At 43.9% G+C, this 13,389-nt stretch overlaps 2 protein-coding genes across 2 annotated transcripts; one reads left to right on the forward strand and one right to left on the reverse strand.

Moving 5' to 3' along the window:
* Positions 1-847: 847 nt before the first annotated feature.
* On the reverse strand, positions 848-6,779 carry LOC109461588 (transmembrane protein 236-like). The gene is given in 5 exon segments (XM_019757967.1): positions 848-1,017; positions 1,020-1,476; positions 2,035-2,205; positions 3,756-3,828; positions 5,732-6,779. Coding segments are annotated over 5 exon segments (1,245 nt in total). The 5' UTR covers positions 6,106-6,779.
* A 1,515-nt stretch (positions 6,780-8,294) lies between these two features.
* LOC109461546 lies at positions 8,295-12,486 on the forward strand. The gene is made up of 7 exons (XM_019757925.1): positions 8,295-8,353; positions 9,243-9,355; positions 10,365-10,504; positions 10,810-10,967; positions 11,096-11,158; positions 11,363-11,469; positions 11,725-12,486. Exons 1-7 carry the CDS (start codon positions 8,295-8,297, stop codon positions 12,441-12,443), a joined length of 1,359 nt encoding a protein of 452 aa, XP_019613484.1. The 3' UTR covers positions 12,444-12,486.
* The last annotated feature ends 903 nt before the right edge of the window (positions 12,487-13,389 follow it).

A 13,389-nucleotide genomic window follows, 5' to 3' on the forward strand; every position in this document is an offset into this window, starting at 1 on the left:
AACATTAAGAGACAGCAAAACATACAAAATGTAAAAAAAAAATCAAGCACGCGTGTATTGAGTTATCGATTCGTGTGTTTTAATCAAAGTTTGTTGTCTGAAACGATCAATAAAGCAAGTTCGTGGTCCGAGGGTTGATGTTTGAATTTATGTGTCATAATTTTACATTACTTACCTAGGCTAGGTATGCTTAGACGTAACTTGTTTATATCGTCCTATAATTTCCTTTTGTATAATTGTAGATAGAATGGGCTATGTCTAGTCACCTTGCTGTTTATGTTTACGTTTATGTTTCTTTTTCCGACAACAACACATGGACTTAGGAAAGGATCGGTAGGAAGGTTAATATTTTTAAGCTTACTACATCTTAGTCACGTAACGTTATGTACTTAATTTATCCGATAAACACTTCGCTGACACCATCCCCTACTGGTATTTACATTTGGAGTTTGGAGTATTTACAATCGATAATTTATCTTACTTGTTTTTTAGACGTCTTTTTAACGCTACAAAGTTACAGGACTGAAAGGGAACGGACTATCTTCCTGCCATTAGTTGATAGAATGAGCAACTTAATGTATTTTACACATACTGCAATACATTTTAGTAAGGTTTCCTACATATATACAATAAATCTCTGTCTGTATCACTAGAACTTACTAACGTGGGTCGTAGCACGATTTTGATGTCGTAGATTGTACAACGATTGTATTGCAATTGTACAACAAACGTGCGACGATTGTAGGACTATCGTGCGACGAATGTGCGACGATTGTACGACGATTGTACTACGATCGTGCGACGATTGTAAGACAATCTTACGACCATCGTGACCCGGTCGTGACTCTTAATAAAGGGTAGAACCAGGTCGCGACGAAATGGTAGAAAAGCTGGTCGTACTAACCGCGTCGTCGCGATTTGGGAAAGAGTATCTATTTCTGTTGAAAGCTCGCGATTTTATAATCACGACGATGAAGTTATAGTAAACGTAAAACGCGATCACGGCTAGATTTTTAAAGGGTACACCACGCTCATTATCTCTATGCCAAATTTTGCAAGCAACGCTATGCGGAGGATCAAAAACGGTATTTCGTGCGTTGCCATGGATACTATAGGCAGAAATCTATGGTCGAGGCGAAGTATTGATTTAAACATGCTCAAGAAAGCGACGACGTAGATCGGAAAGATCCAGTACGTTCGGCAAACGTCGTGAAAGTTCGTGACCAATAGCAGCTCGAGGACGTCGTAGACCGCGAAGAACTCGGCCGAGAGGATTCGGGCGCGGTCGTCGTTTGACGTCAGCTTCGGCCGCGGCCTCGGGGAACTTCGGGACGACGAGAACGACATCGGGAAACTCCGGCGGATGGATACAGGCGTGTGCGGGGCGCTCGGGCCCGGCGGGTCACGCGGCGACTGCTCGTCCGTTGATTGGCTGCCGTCCGCACCGTCGATGGTGTAAACCGGATTCACCATTGACTGTGAGAAAGGAAATAGGACGTGACGTCATGACTTAAGAATATGAGTAGCCGCCGCCATGTTGGAGATGTTGGTAGATCCAAGATGGCGACAGGTGGTTAAACCACCAACATGGCGGACGCTTGGTACGTCAGAGCCACGTGGGTGCAATTTTTGTATCATTAAGTCGTTCTACTACACGATTCAAATGATTGGAAACTAAGCTTTTTATTCTAGGGACAGTCAAGAATCAGATAGACTTGACCGACGCCTGGCTTAAACCGTTCTCAAAATGAATGACCCAGTATAGGTCACGTGATCTTATAGTCACTACAATAATGGTCAATGGTGAGAAATTGTGTTTCCTTTAATTTCATTCAATAGAAGGAAAAAGCTTTCATACCAGTACGCCAAAAAGCAGTTACTCAAGCAGCTGGATATGATTTGGGAAACGGTCAGACGTTTCAGGTAGCATCCACTAGTTGATACGTTTGGACAAAGCATGAAAAACAAGCAGCCGTTTTTTCTTTCTATTTCCCTCTTTACGTTTTTATTTTCTTTACATCGGAAGGCACTTACCCGAGGGCTAGTCGGCCCTTCGGTCATTTCCGCGCCCGCCGAGCTCAGGTTCGGGAATCTTCGGACCTTCTCGACCCAGCTCGTGACGAGAACGCCGAGTACGACCAGCGGCACGGCGAAGTGCGTGTAGGTGTCAAACTGGGCCGCGATTTCGCTGTTGGCTGCCTGTAACTGTACGGAAATTATTGTTTAATTTGCATAAATTTGTATAAAGAAACTAGCAGAGATTTTCTGTCATCGTACAACCAGCCGCCGAGAGAAGGTCCGTGGGTGGAATGGAACCTTATCTACTTCTTACCACCCTACCAACGCACCATGTATGAAACCAATCCAACTAGCCATTCTTGAGTTATCTTGTTGACCAACAGACAGACAGACAGACAGAATCCAAGTCAGACCGCAGCTAGTGTCAACACGGCAACACCCCAATAGATCCATAAAAACTGGCGTGAAAACTTTGCTTTTAACAGTTGCTTTGTTTAAAAGTCACACCTCGTCCTTAGCCTTTAAGTAAAGATATCATAACTCATTGTCAAGGTTGCATGTTTGATTGTATGCTGAGTGGCTCAACGTCAAAACCATGGGGCGCGTGCCAGACTCATTTCTAAAGCTTGATTGCAATGTTTGAAAGTTGTTGTAATACGAAAGGCCATTTGTAAAACCATTTGTACAATGATTTAGTCAAAATTTGAAAGTGCAAGAACCTTTTTTTTTGCCCGCTCGCATTAGATTTGGAGTCTGCGAAGGATGTCATCCATAAAATTTACTTGTTGTGGTCTAACCTGATTTGCGGCGTGACTTTTGGACAAAACAACTGTTGAAAACTACGTTGTCACCGACGCCCTGTCTGACAACCCGAACTTTATACCCAGTTCCGTAACAACACCAACATTTTTTTTCTATTCCAATTCCAACATTTCATGACCAAGTGTGGCGACGTCGCACTCGAATTATATCAACTTATTTTATGCCGCCACAAACACAGAGTAGAAATGCAGGACAGGACAATACTAATTCTCACTTGAGTTAAGTGAGGAAGGTGCCTTTCCCAGGGGCACAAGATCGGTGGCATGTCAGGACTCGAACCCGGGACCTTTATACCCAGTTCCGTAACAACACCAACATTGAACTCCTGGCACCCAAACGAGCGCTTAAAAACGTTGTGATGAAGTCCAGACAATACTGTGTGCTTTTCGTACTAGTAGATGGTGGAATTCAGGGCCGATATGTATCTGTATACTTATTAATCAACTAGCATATCCGCCCTTGGGTGTAACTCCATCAGACTCCTTTGCAGGCTGAATAAATAGTGGAAATCCGTCTAGAAAGGAATGTAATTGGCCACGGGAGTTAGCCGACCAAAGAGGGTCCAATTTTAGCCTCCGTATCAGGCTTGTAGAACTGGGGGTTTGGTGTGGTGGTATTCCTCTGTTTTCTGATTAGCCCAGTTATAAACACAGGGGTAATTCAACCAGGCCGGCTATGTTGTCTATATGCAATCAGAAAATAGCACAGAAAAGCTCCCAAAGACCATGAAGACCCCCCAAAACCCCCAGTTTTTGGCGTGCTAGGGAGGTTACCTCTATGGCCGGCAACTCCCCTGGCCAGTTACATTCCTTTTTTAGCCGGATTTCCACTATTTATTCAGCCCGTCTAGTAGAGACTAAGGTTATGTGGCAGTTTTTAAAGAACTCGCCACATTTTCGGCACAAGGTCCTTACCTCGATCCCGACCAGCATGAGGGCCATACACGGTAATACACTCAGCAACAGGTGCATCAAAATGGCGGGAAGCCTGGAATGAATGAACGAATGAATGAATTAAGTCCAATATTGTACGTACATACATACATACATACATACATACATACATACATACATACATACATACATACATACATACCTGCTGGGTTAAGCATGTGTCAAAACAAAGGAATAGCTTGTACACATACACAGTCAAGCTGAGTGAATGAATAAATGAATGAATGAATGGATGAGTGAGTGAATGAATGAATGAATGAATGAATGAATGAAGAGCTTTTGGGTTCATATACACACATACCCACTGGGTTAAGTACAGGTCACAACAAAGGAACACTTTATAAGCCTACACATGGTCAAGCTAGCACGATAGTGAATGAATGAATGAATGAATGAATGAATGAATGAATGAATGAATGAATGAATGAATGAATGAATGAATGAATGAACGAATGACTTTATGAATGAAGACTGGATTAAGTACAGGTCAAGTAATAACTTCTACACATGAATGAATGAATGGATGAATGAATGAATGAGTCAATGTGTGAATGAGTGAATGAATCATTTCTTTAATTTGACTCATACACATGGTCAAGCTAGCCTCAGCACCATAGCCTAATATTAACACAATGAAACACTGTTCCACCCCCCCACCCCCACACACACTCATGCCACTATAAATGATTAATACTCCAGCTTGTTAATTTACTTTTCACACAGTCTGTTTGACTTTCTTATCAAGGCGGACATTCCATTAAGATCGACTCACAGATACGCCACCTGCTATGTGTGTACTTCTGTGTACATGTACTACCAGCCCGTATTACACAATCTCTCTAGCCTCCGTAGCAGGCTTATAGAACTGGAGGTTTGGTGGTCTTCGGCTGTTTTCTGATTAGCCTCCGTAGCAGGCTTATAGAACTGGAGGTTTGGTGGTCTTCGGCTGTTTTCTGATTAGCCCAGTTCTAAAACGGGGGTAATTCAACCAGGCCGGCTATGTTGTCTATATGCAATCAGAAAATAGCGCATAAAAGCTCCCAAAGACCCTGAAGACCCCCAAAACCCCCAGTTTTTGGCAGGCTGTGGAGGCTACAATCTCTCACCGTGAGGCTAATGTAGCCTCTACCAGGCTTCGGGAGGCGGTTGGAAAGAGTAAAAATTTGCCAAATAGAGGGATAACATTAGCCTCCATGGATGTGTATATAAGATATGCTGTGCACAGATTGCAGTCTGCTCGGCCAAAGAAAAAAACCTTGACTGGTTGTCAACAGTAAAGGTCGCAAATGTCATTTTCGATCGATCGATTTGATCATTCTGTTGAGATTTCAACAGTTCTATAAATAGATCCCCTCCATTCTATCACTTAGGCAGTTCCGTAAGAAAGTTAATCGACAAAAGTAAGGTCGAAAATCGACCAAGGGAGTTAACCTCGGTAAAGGAAACTTCGGAACACAATAGTGACCAAATTATCCTCCTCATTTGACTAAATGTTGCAGTATTTCAGCCAGCATTGTAACACTTGCGGATACTAATTGCTACACAGTAGCGGATATGTAGTACTTAGTAGCTGAATCAGAACCACAACAGTGTTCCACCCAAAATGCGGCACCGCCTCCTTACGCAAATATGTGCCTAATTTATATATTAGCCTGTTGAGCTACTAAGGAACAGGGGAGGGGGAGGGCCGCTTGTCTAGCAAACGTGGAAGATCGGTACTCTCCAAGCAGAGGTTTCGGGTGGGGAAGATCGTTACCTTTCTATATGGTGGGGGTACCGACAAAAAATGGCCATATATAAAAAGGTAACGATCATTCCCCCACAACCTCTGCTTGCAGAGTAACCCACTCTTACATTAACCAAAATGTAATAGTAGATGCCATACAGTAATATCAGTAATATCATATATATCTGTAGATTTAATATATTGTACTCACCATTTCGCATTCTCCAACAGAAATCTGTTCTTCCACATAAAGCAGTATTTCACAGGCAGGTAGATAAGCAAAGTAACTGTAGCCACATAAGCAATGGACGCGGCAACAAGCAACCAGTAGTAGGGTAGCGGGTCGTTGCTGCTTGCTTCCTCGGCGTTACTCGTCGTATTGCCCACCTGGATTCTGTCCACCGTTCGGGCAACTCCCTCGGAGGCCACAAAACACGGGATAGCGAGAGAAGACCATTGGCAGAGTTCTAGGAGGAAGTTTATGATCTTGACCTTGGTGACTCGAATCCTTTGCGGACGGAACTCGCTAGCGTTTGACGCTCTACCGTTTGGAATGGTGGCTGCGCCCCCGTTCGGTGTATACATGTTTAAAAAGGAACAACCTCTTAAGATACGCACGTATCACAATATAGACACCACTTGACCCTTGTTTTTGGTAAATCAGAATAAAAAGATTTTCGCCAAGGATGCGTCTGGTCGTGATGCTCAGAGGTTTTGACGGTGCTTTAATTTAAAGAAGTGCGGACAGTTTCGGTGACCAAAATGGCGTCGCAGACGATAGTCGGATAGAATCTTTGAGGTCGTCACTACTCAGAAGTTGTCTGACGCAATTCAGAACGAAAATTATTTCTGAGAAACTTGAAGTCGAAACTTCGTCGACAGTCTTGCAGATAAAGAAAATGCCTCAGTGATGACGAAAGTAGGAGAGTTTCAGTGGCCAAGATGGCGTTCCGCAGACGTCAGAATACGTCCTTTAAATCTCACCGACTGACCTTCAGTATTTGTCCTCTTCACAGACGTCGCGACTTTTACACGCATTTCCCGCCATATCTCACAACTTCCCTCAGAATATCAGACGACACAATCACAACGCACAGTTTCTGACAGAAAATCAAACGACAGCGCGACACCTTCAACGACTTCCCGCCATTTTTGCCCCAAATCTGACAAACTCTATCTCAGGTCAGACGACAAACAAAGGTGAGAAGTTTCGCGCACGGCAGGTGAATAAAAAAATGTGTGGAGTGTCTCCACTCTGCGATGTCAGCACGTTCCGAGCGACCAGAGGGGTTCAGACCAGACTTTGGACGACCCGTCACCGACTGGCCCTGTTCTGATTGGGCTCGCGAGTTTTAAACAAACACAAACAGACAAACAAGCGGTGGTGCACGTGATCTGGTGTGTGCGCAAAGGGCGAGGTGTGTCACATGGTCCCTAATTCCAAGCAGATGTTAGGAGGAAAGATTCCACTGTTCATGATGTCCTACCTCTTTTTTTTTATTTTCCCCCTTTTCATTACGTACCACAGGCACAGTCACCCGTATGCGTCTTTTTGTTAGCTATTGGAAACTTGTTACGGCATTTGATTAAAGTTAAAACTTTTGGTCCAACACAAAAATGTTCTTTCACCTAGAGCTTTCGACCAGTCACTCTGGTCTTCCTCAGTAGACTGACCCAGTGAGACTTGTCACGTGGCTTCTTAGAAGTGTGACGTCAACACTGGGTCAAAGGTATCTGGTAGACGATGTCAGCCCCCGTCGCGGTTCAATACGGTCTTTATTTCCAACGTCCGCTTCGATAGAAATGATCACATAGGTAACGGTTTTTTCCTGGCAAGGGTGGGGACGAGGTTAGCTATAATGAAAAGAAGCAAAAGGACGACGAAGGGATAAAACGCAAAAAGCCACTCAATAAAAACATTACTACGATTCTGCAGTTCCCAGCAGTGACAATAGATGGGGCTGTTTGCGGAAAGTTAGATGCAGTTCTATGTACGCCGCTAGGTAGCGCTGCTTCATAACCAAACTTTCAAACTTTCCAAAGACTGACCCAATGTATAAGACCTACGTTCTAAAACCGAGAAACAATCAATACATTACGACGTAAGATGATCAACTGTAACAGTAAGACACAGAAAGCATGTTGATTTTAAGGCCAAGGCCACAATTTTGGATACAGTTTGGCTTGTCTTCTTCGGGAGTTTTTGTACGGTTGCGCAACAATGAAAGAACTCGTTGCGCAATGTTTGTCAATATTTCTGGCACCCTAAAGAAGGCGTCGACCTTTCACCAGCTGTAGGCACGCCTGTACCTTGATCGAACAGAGGTCATTTCGAACGTTCGGACGATACCAACAGAGAGGAAAGTGCTTTTCTGAGACTTTCCCTTTTTTATTTGTTTGTATGTTTGTTTGTTTGTTTGACAAGCATGCAGCTAAAGTGTCCAACCAGCCAAATGTTGGGTTGAGTTGGAGTTAGGGCAGCTTGACTGGTTTTGCTAATCGCGGACAGTGTACGTGTAGTTATCGAGAAAGTTCTTAGAGACCAACGGCACAACGTCCCGTCCCAAGGACTGCCCAAGGACTGCAACCTCTGTCACTACTGTCCAGTTCCAGGTCCAAAACATCTACAGCCAGCTCGGGAATCGAACCAGCGACCATGCGGTGCACAATGGGGATTCTTAGCTACTAGGACATTGAGGCGGTTTACCGATTCATGCAGTCTCCAGCTTTCGGAGATTGCTAATATAAGTTGACTCGCTGTGTCTAGACTCGACATGTTTACCAAGTACGTGGTACCGACTACTGAGGCTGGGACCAGGAGAGGGTCGGAGATGTGAGTATACAAACTTCTTTATGTGATATTGTTGTATTCTGATAACTGTGCTTTAGAACCATGCTCAGACACGGTTCTGGATACTTTACTAGTTTTGGGGGTCTTCAGGGTCTTTGGGAGCTTTTATGTGCTATTTTCTGATTGCATATAGACAACATACTAGTAGCCGGCCTGGTTGAATTACCCCCGGTTTTTCAGAACTGGGCTAATCAGAAAACAGCCGAAGACCACCAAACCCCCAGTTCCATAAGCCTGCTACAGAGGCTAGGGATAGGCACGGTTCTGGGTACAATAGACTCTCACCTGGTCGGGTCAATGTTTGTGAGCACGTCGCGCCCTGTCATCAGTGTTGACTGTTTGTCCCGAAACCAGCGACCCTTGGTACCTCACAGATAGACTCGAAATCCAGTCGTAGGTTTGGGTAAACATTTTACAACTCACGCACTATTGCATGCCACTGGATATTTAGCGTTACAACTTTCAAAATCTCCTTTCTTTTGGCGTTCCTACAGATAGAAAGTACATTAGAAATTTGGACGCGAGGGTCAACGTCGAATAAAATTTTGGGCGCGTATATGGCCGACACAAAACATTAAAGTTATGTACATATTTACCGCCAGCGTTGAAAATAACTGCTATTTTTTCTTCTCAATGTGTAAGAATCTACAGTTAACATCCCGCTACATACCCATTTGCCAAATACAGTACAGATTCTGAACCATAGTCTAGATTTTTAGACTAAGATAGACTTTTAAGTGACTTGCTGTCCTTACCAAGAGGCCGGATTCGAGGCTAAAGGTGCCCTTTGGATTATTGATTTGACCCTATACTAAGGCTGATTTCGAGGTTAGTTGTTTTCCAGCTGACGACATAACTGTGTGTTCTACAGGCGTATCATGTTACAGGCCGAATCCTACCTGTTCTACCGCCAAAAATCGCGATGTCGCCGCGTCATGACCACCTCACTAACACTGTGTCTTCTGCTCGGCTGCTGCTTGTTAGGTATGTATATAGCAGAACTTTGTTTTGTCTCTACTTGTGAATTGTTAAAATTATATCGATTTCTTTGTACAATTCATTGCTACAATTTTAAGTTGTTGTCACTAATGGGAAAAACTTTGTTGTTCTGTTTCAACTTGTAAATTGCTACATGGTCAAATTTGTTGCAAGTCATAGCGACGATTTTAAGTTCAGTTTATGCGTCATTGGATGAATGAATGAGTTGCGAAATGTTAAAAGACACAGCGAAAGAAAAATCTTAAATCTAGTCTTGGCAAGTCTTAAATCGGAACACTAAAAACCGTTACAGTGCCGGACTAAGTTCAAAAACACGAAACGTCCTGTCGCAGTTGTATACATGAAGAAATGCCCTTTTGGACCAGTCGACAGTGTTCGATTTTTTCGGACTTTAAACGCCATTTCCATGTCTGCTTGCTAAAACCGCTGACATTGCGATCAATTTACACTGGAAATACATATAGAATCTTTTAAAATTTTCGGGCAAATAGGCCGGCCTGAGGTACTTTAGTCTGACTCGAGCATGAATGATCGGCAACTGTGTTTTTTGTGTACTAAAGCAGATCTATAAGCATAACTTTTTGACCGTAAATAATTTCATCAGGTTGGTGAACGAATGAATAGCAAATTTCTTTGATCACAACCATTTATTTTTACGAGCCGACGTTTCGATGACCGTCTGACATCTTCATCAGGGCAATTCTGACTGGTTTACTGTGTACTGACGCTAGATGTTACTTGCATTGTTAACAGTAAAAAAAAAAAACTAGCTTAAGTGCACTGTGAACCAAGTAACATCTAGCGTCAGTGCACAGTAAACCAGTCAGAATTGCCCTGATGAAGATGACAGACGGTCTTCTGTATCTGTATCTGCTTAGCCGGTATAACCGCCTTTCGGCGTAACACACCATCGAAACGTCGGCTCGTGAAAAATAAATGGTTGTGATCAAAGAACTTTGCTATTCATAACTTTTTGATGTTTTCCTCGAACTAGGTGGTTTCCTGAACAGATGCCGGGGCGGTTATGTGGACATGAGCATGTTGGGATACTGGCCGGCTCACGTGACCAGCCGGCTCATCATGGCGGTTCCTACAGGACTCGTGGTGGTGAGTGGGGGGTACAGCCTACAGGGGGTATTTGTAGGGGGTACACAGGGGGGTACCTACAGGACTGGTGGTGGTAAGTATAGGGGCAGAGTGGGGGTTACATGCAGAAGAGTGATGGTAATGGTCACGTGTCTTTGAAGTGGGTCATTTGTCTATGAAGAAGGCTAGAGGATCGGACGAATTCCATTTTGTACTAGCATTGCATATGCTCCTTTTTAATACACCAGGGGGAATATCATTTTTGTATTTGCATATGTATGAAAACTAATGCAATGGATAGAATATCCAAGTATCCAAATTAATGGTTAATCATATTTTTGGTGACGCCTTAGGGGCGGTGCCATTTCAAATGCCATTTGTTTCCGTTGCAGTGGTTGGGGTCCCAGAACTTCCGGGCCGGGCTTGTGGTGTGTCTGATGACGTGGTTTAGTTTGTACGTGGGGTGGGGCACGTACATGTCTATAGGGGACGATACCACTGGCTACAATAGGTAAGATGCACTCACATTCGCATTAGAGAACATACATACATGTATCATGAGAAGCTTTAACTCTTGTCAGGCCAACTCAAAGAATTGCGTGTAAATAGTGTATTTATTTATGCTTGATACTTTTACAGCCGTTCCGGTGTGTTTGACTGGGCTCTGGGCCGTCAGATGCAGAACTGGTCTTATCCAAGAAGGTGAGTCATTTAGTACCCTCCCCACAACACACTAGTGTATCCATCTGCAGTGTCAACTGCTCTCGATTGTCAATGTTGAATCCCTAGCTATTCATACATGTAACAAGGGCATAGTATAATGATCTTGTTTGAGTAGATATTTGAATACAACCAGGATACAACGAAACAAAGAAAACAATTTGCGTTCACTTGATGTTTTTGCAGAGTTGTGAGGGACTACACAGGCATGTCTCTGCGCGGACTGATATGGACCACGCCGCAGGGATACGTCCTGTACCACCTCGGGCTGGGATGGTGTCCATCCGCGAGTGGTAAATAGCGCTACTCCTCTCTAGCTTCTCCCATGTCGTAATAGTCTAATATTAGTTGTATGTTGTATCTGCAATAGACAGACCTTGTGATGACATGTAATTTCATAATTAATATGGCCGTAATTGCATACAAATGTATTTATAAACCTAAATCTACCAAGCAACTTCAAAGTCAAGCAATCCAATATGGCGGCCAATGCTAACGTCATAGTCACGTGAGTGCAAACCTTATTGAACAGTCGTCTCACCTTACAGGAGCTCTGATGGGATTGGTGTACTTCGCCGGTAACCATGGGAACGTGACGCTGTGCCAACACAGCGCATGCTCCGAGTACCTGTGGGGCTTCTGGGTGTGGCTGGTCCTGCTGACGTCATCGCTCTACGGCGCCGTCACCAGAGCGAGGGCGAGTTACCCGGATGTGCACCCAGAATCCTCTCTGGTGCCCCCGCCGAGTTCGAAACTGGAGTCGACCTTCTCCAAGGTCGTTTTCGAACTTTTCCACCTCGTCTTCGGTCTAATTCTCGGGTGTTCAATCTGTTACTACGCTCTGGTAGAACAAGATGACTTGAAAAACAAGGGACAGACATTTTTTGGACTTTTCGCTGGATTTGCCTTTCTCGTGTCGACGCAGTTCATGCACTTCGGCATGATGAAGAAGAAGAGAGAACGAGCGGCACACATACACGGCCAGGCACCCATAGAGGATGCCGAGTCCACCACACTGTTACTCAGTCCCTCTCCCCCGATCACAGACGAAATCCCCACTCCACATCCCACATCCAGAAAAATCTACGAGTTCTTCGAGATCCACGTAGAGCTGAGCGTTTTTAGATGGATCCACCACCTTCTGGGGATTTTGTCTGTTCTTGGCACGATCGTAACTCTAGTTCTGACTGTAACGACCCTGGTGTGGAACATAGAGACTCCAAGATTCGCGACCGATCTTTGCAATTGCACGCTTACTGGCACCTGAAGTTGTTTAGATGTAACGTATGTATCTGTATCTGTATAGCCGGTATAACACACCAGCTTCTGTATCTGTATAGCCAGTATAACCGCCCTTCGGCGTAACACACCAGCTTCTGTATCAGTATAGCCGGTATAACCGCCCTTCGGCGTAACACACACCAGCTTCGCAGGCACGCGGCGCGGCGGCATCAGCTATATATACCACACCGAACGACTTGTTACACTTAATCTTTGCACATTTAATTGCAGGAGTTTTTTTAAAGCTTTCTAGTGATGATGCCCCAGCTGTGTATGTAAAATACACATTGCTCTTACTGACGGCTATTCCAAGATCAGGGTGTTGCACTTGGGCCAATTTTTCAAGTTCCACATTTTTCCACGTTCAATTTCTATGTACATAGACCTCCACAATCAAATGTATTGCTTATTAACTTACACGTGAACACCACTATTGTTACAGTAGCAAACACCGGGTCTTTCCCTGGCAATGTATTTTTGAAATTGTAAGAAACAGTAAACACTACAACTTGATTAGTTGTACGGCTTTGCTTCATTGCAACGTGCAGACAGAATCAATTCATTTCTATGTAGATGAAGCAGCCCACGAGTCATCTTCTGAAACCAGACAATTCACGTCAGCGCTAAGATTAAAAGTACGTACATGCGCTTTGTCCAAACTGGGGTTGTAGCTGACATGTTGGTGCTACTTGAAGATGTTTCGCCAATTCACCACATACTGATATGCTACATGTTTCTTGGCTAATATGATATCATAAATGTTCAGTTTTGTCTTACTGGTGGAAATATAGGGTTGTCTAAACAGTTTCTTATTGAACATTGCCTTGTTGAGTATAGTTATAGTATTAAGGCAACTGTCGTGTTTTAAGTACAGGGTTGATCATTTTGGAGCTGATTCGTAAGGGATGGATGGATGGATGGATGGATGGATG

This window comes from Branchiostoma belcheri, unplaced genomic scaffold, assembly GCF_001625305.1.
Source record: "Branchiostoma belcheri isolate BF01 breed outbred unplaced genomic scaffold, Haploidv18h27 scaffold94, whole genome shotgun sequence".
NCBI lineage: Eukaryota > Metazoa > Chordata > Leptocardii > Amphioxiformes > Branchiostomatidae > Branchiostoma > Branchiostoma belcheri.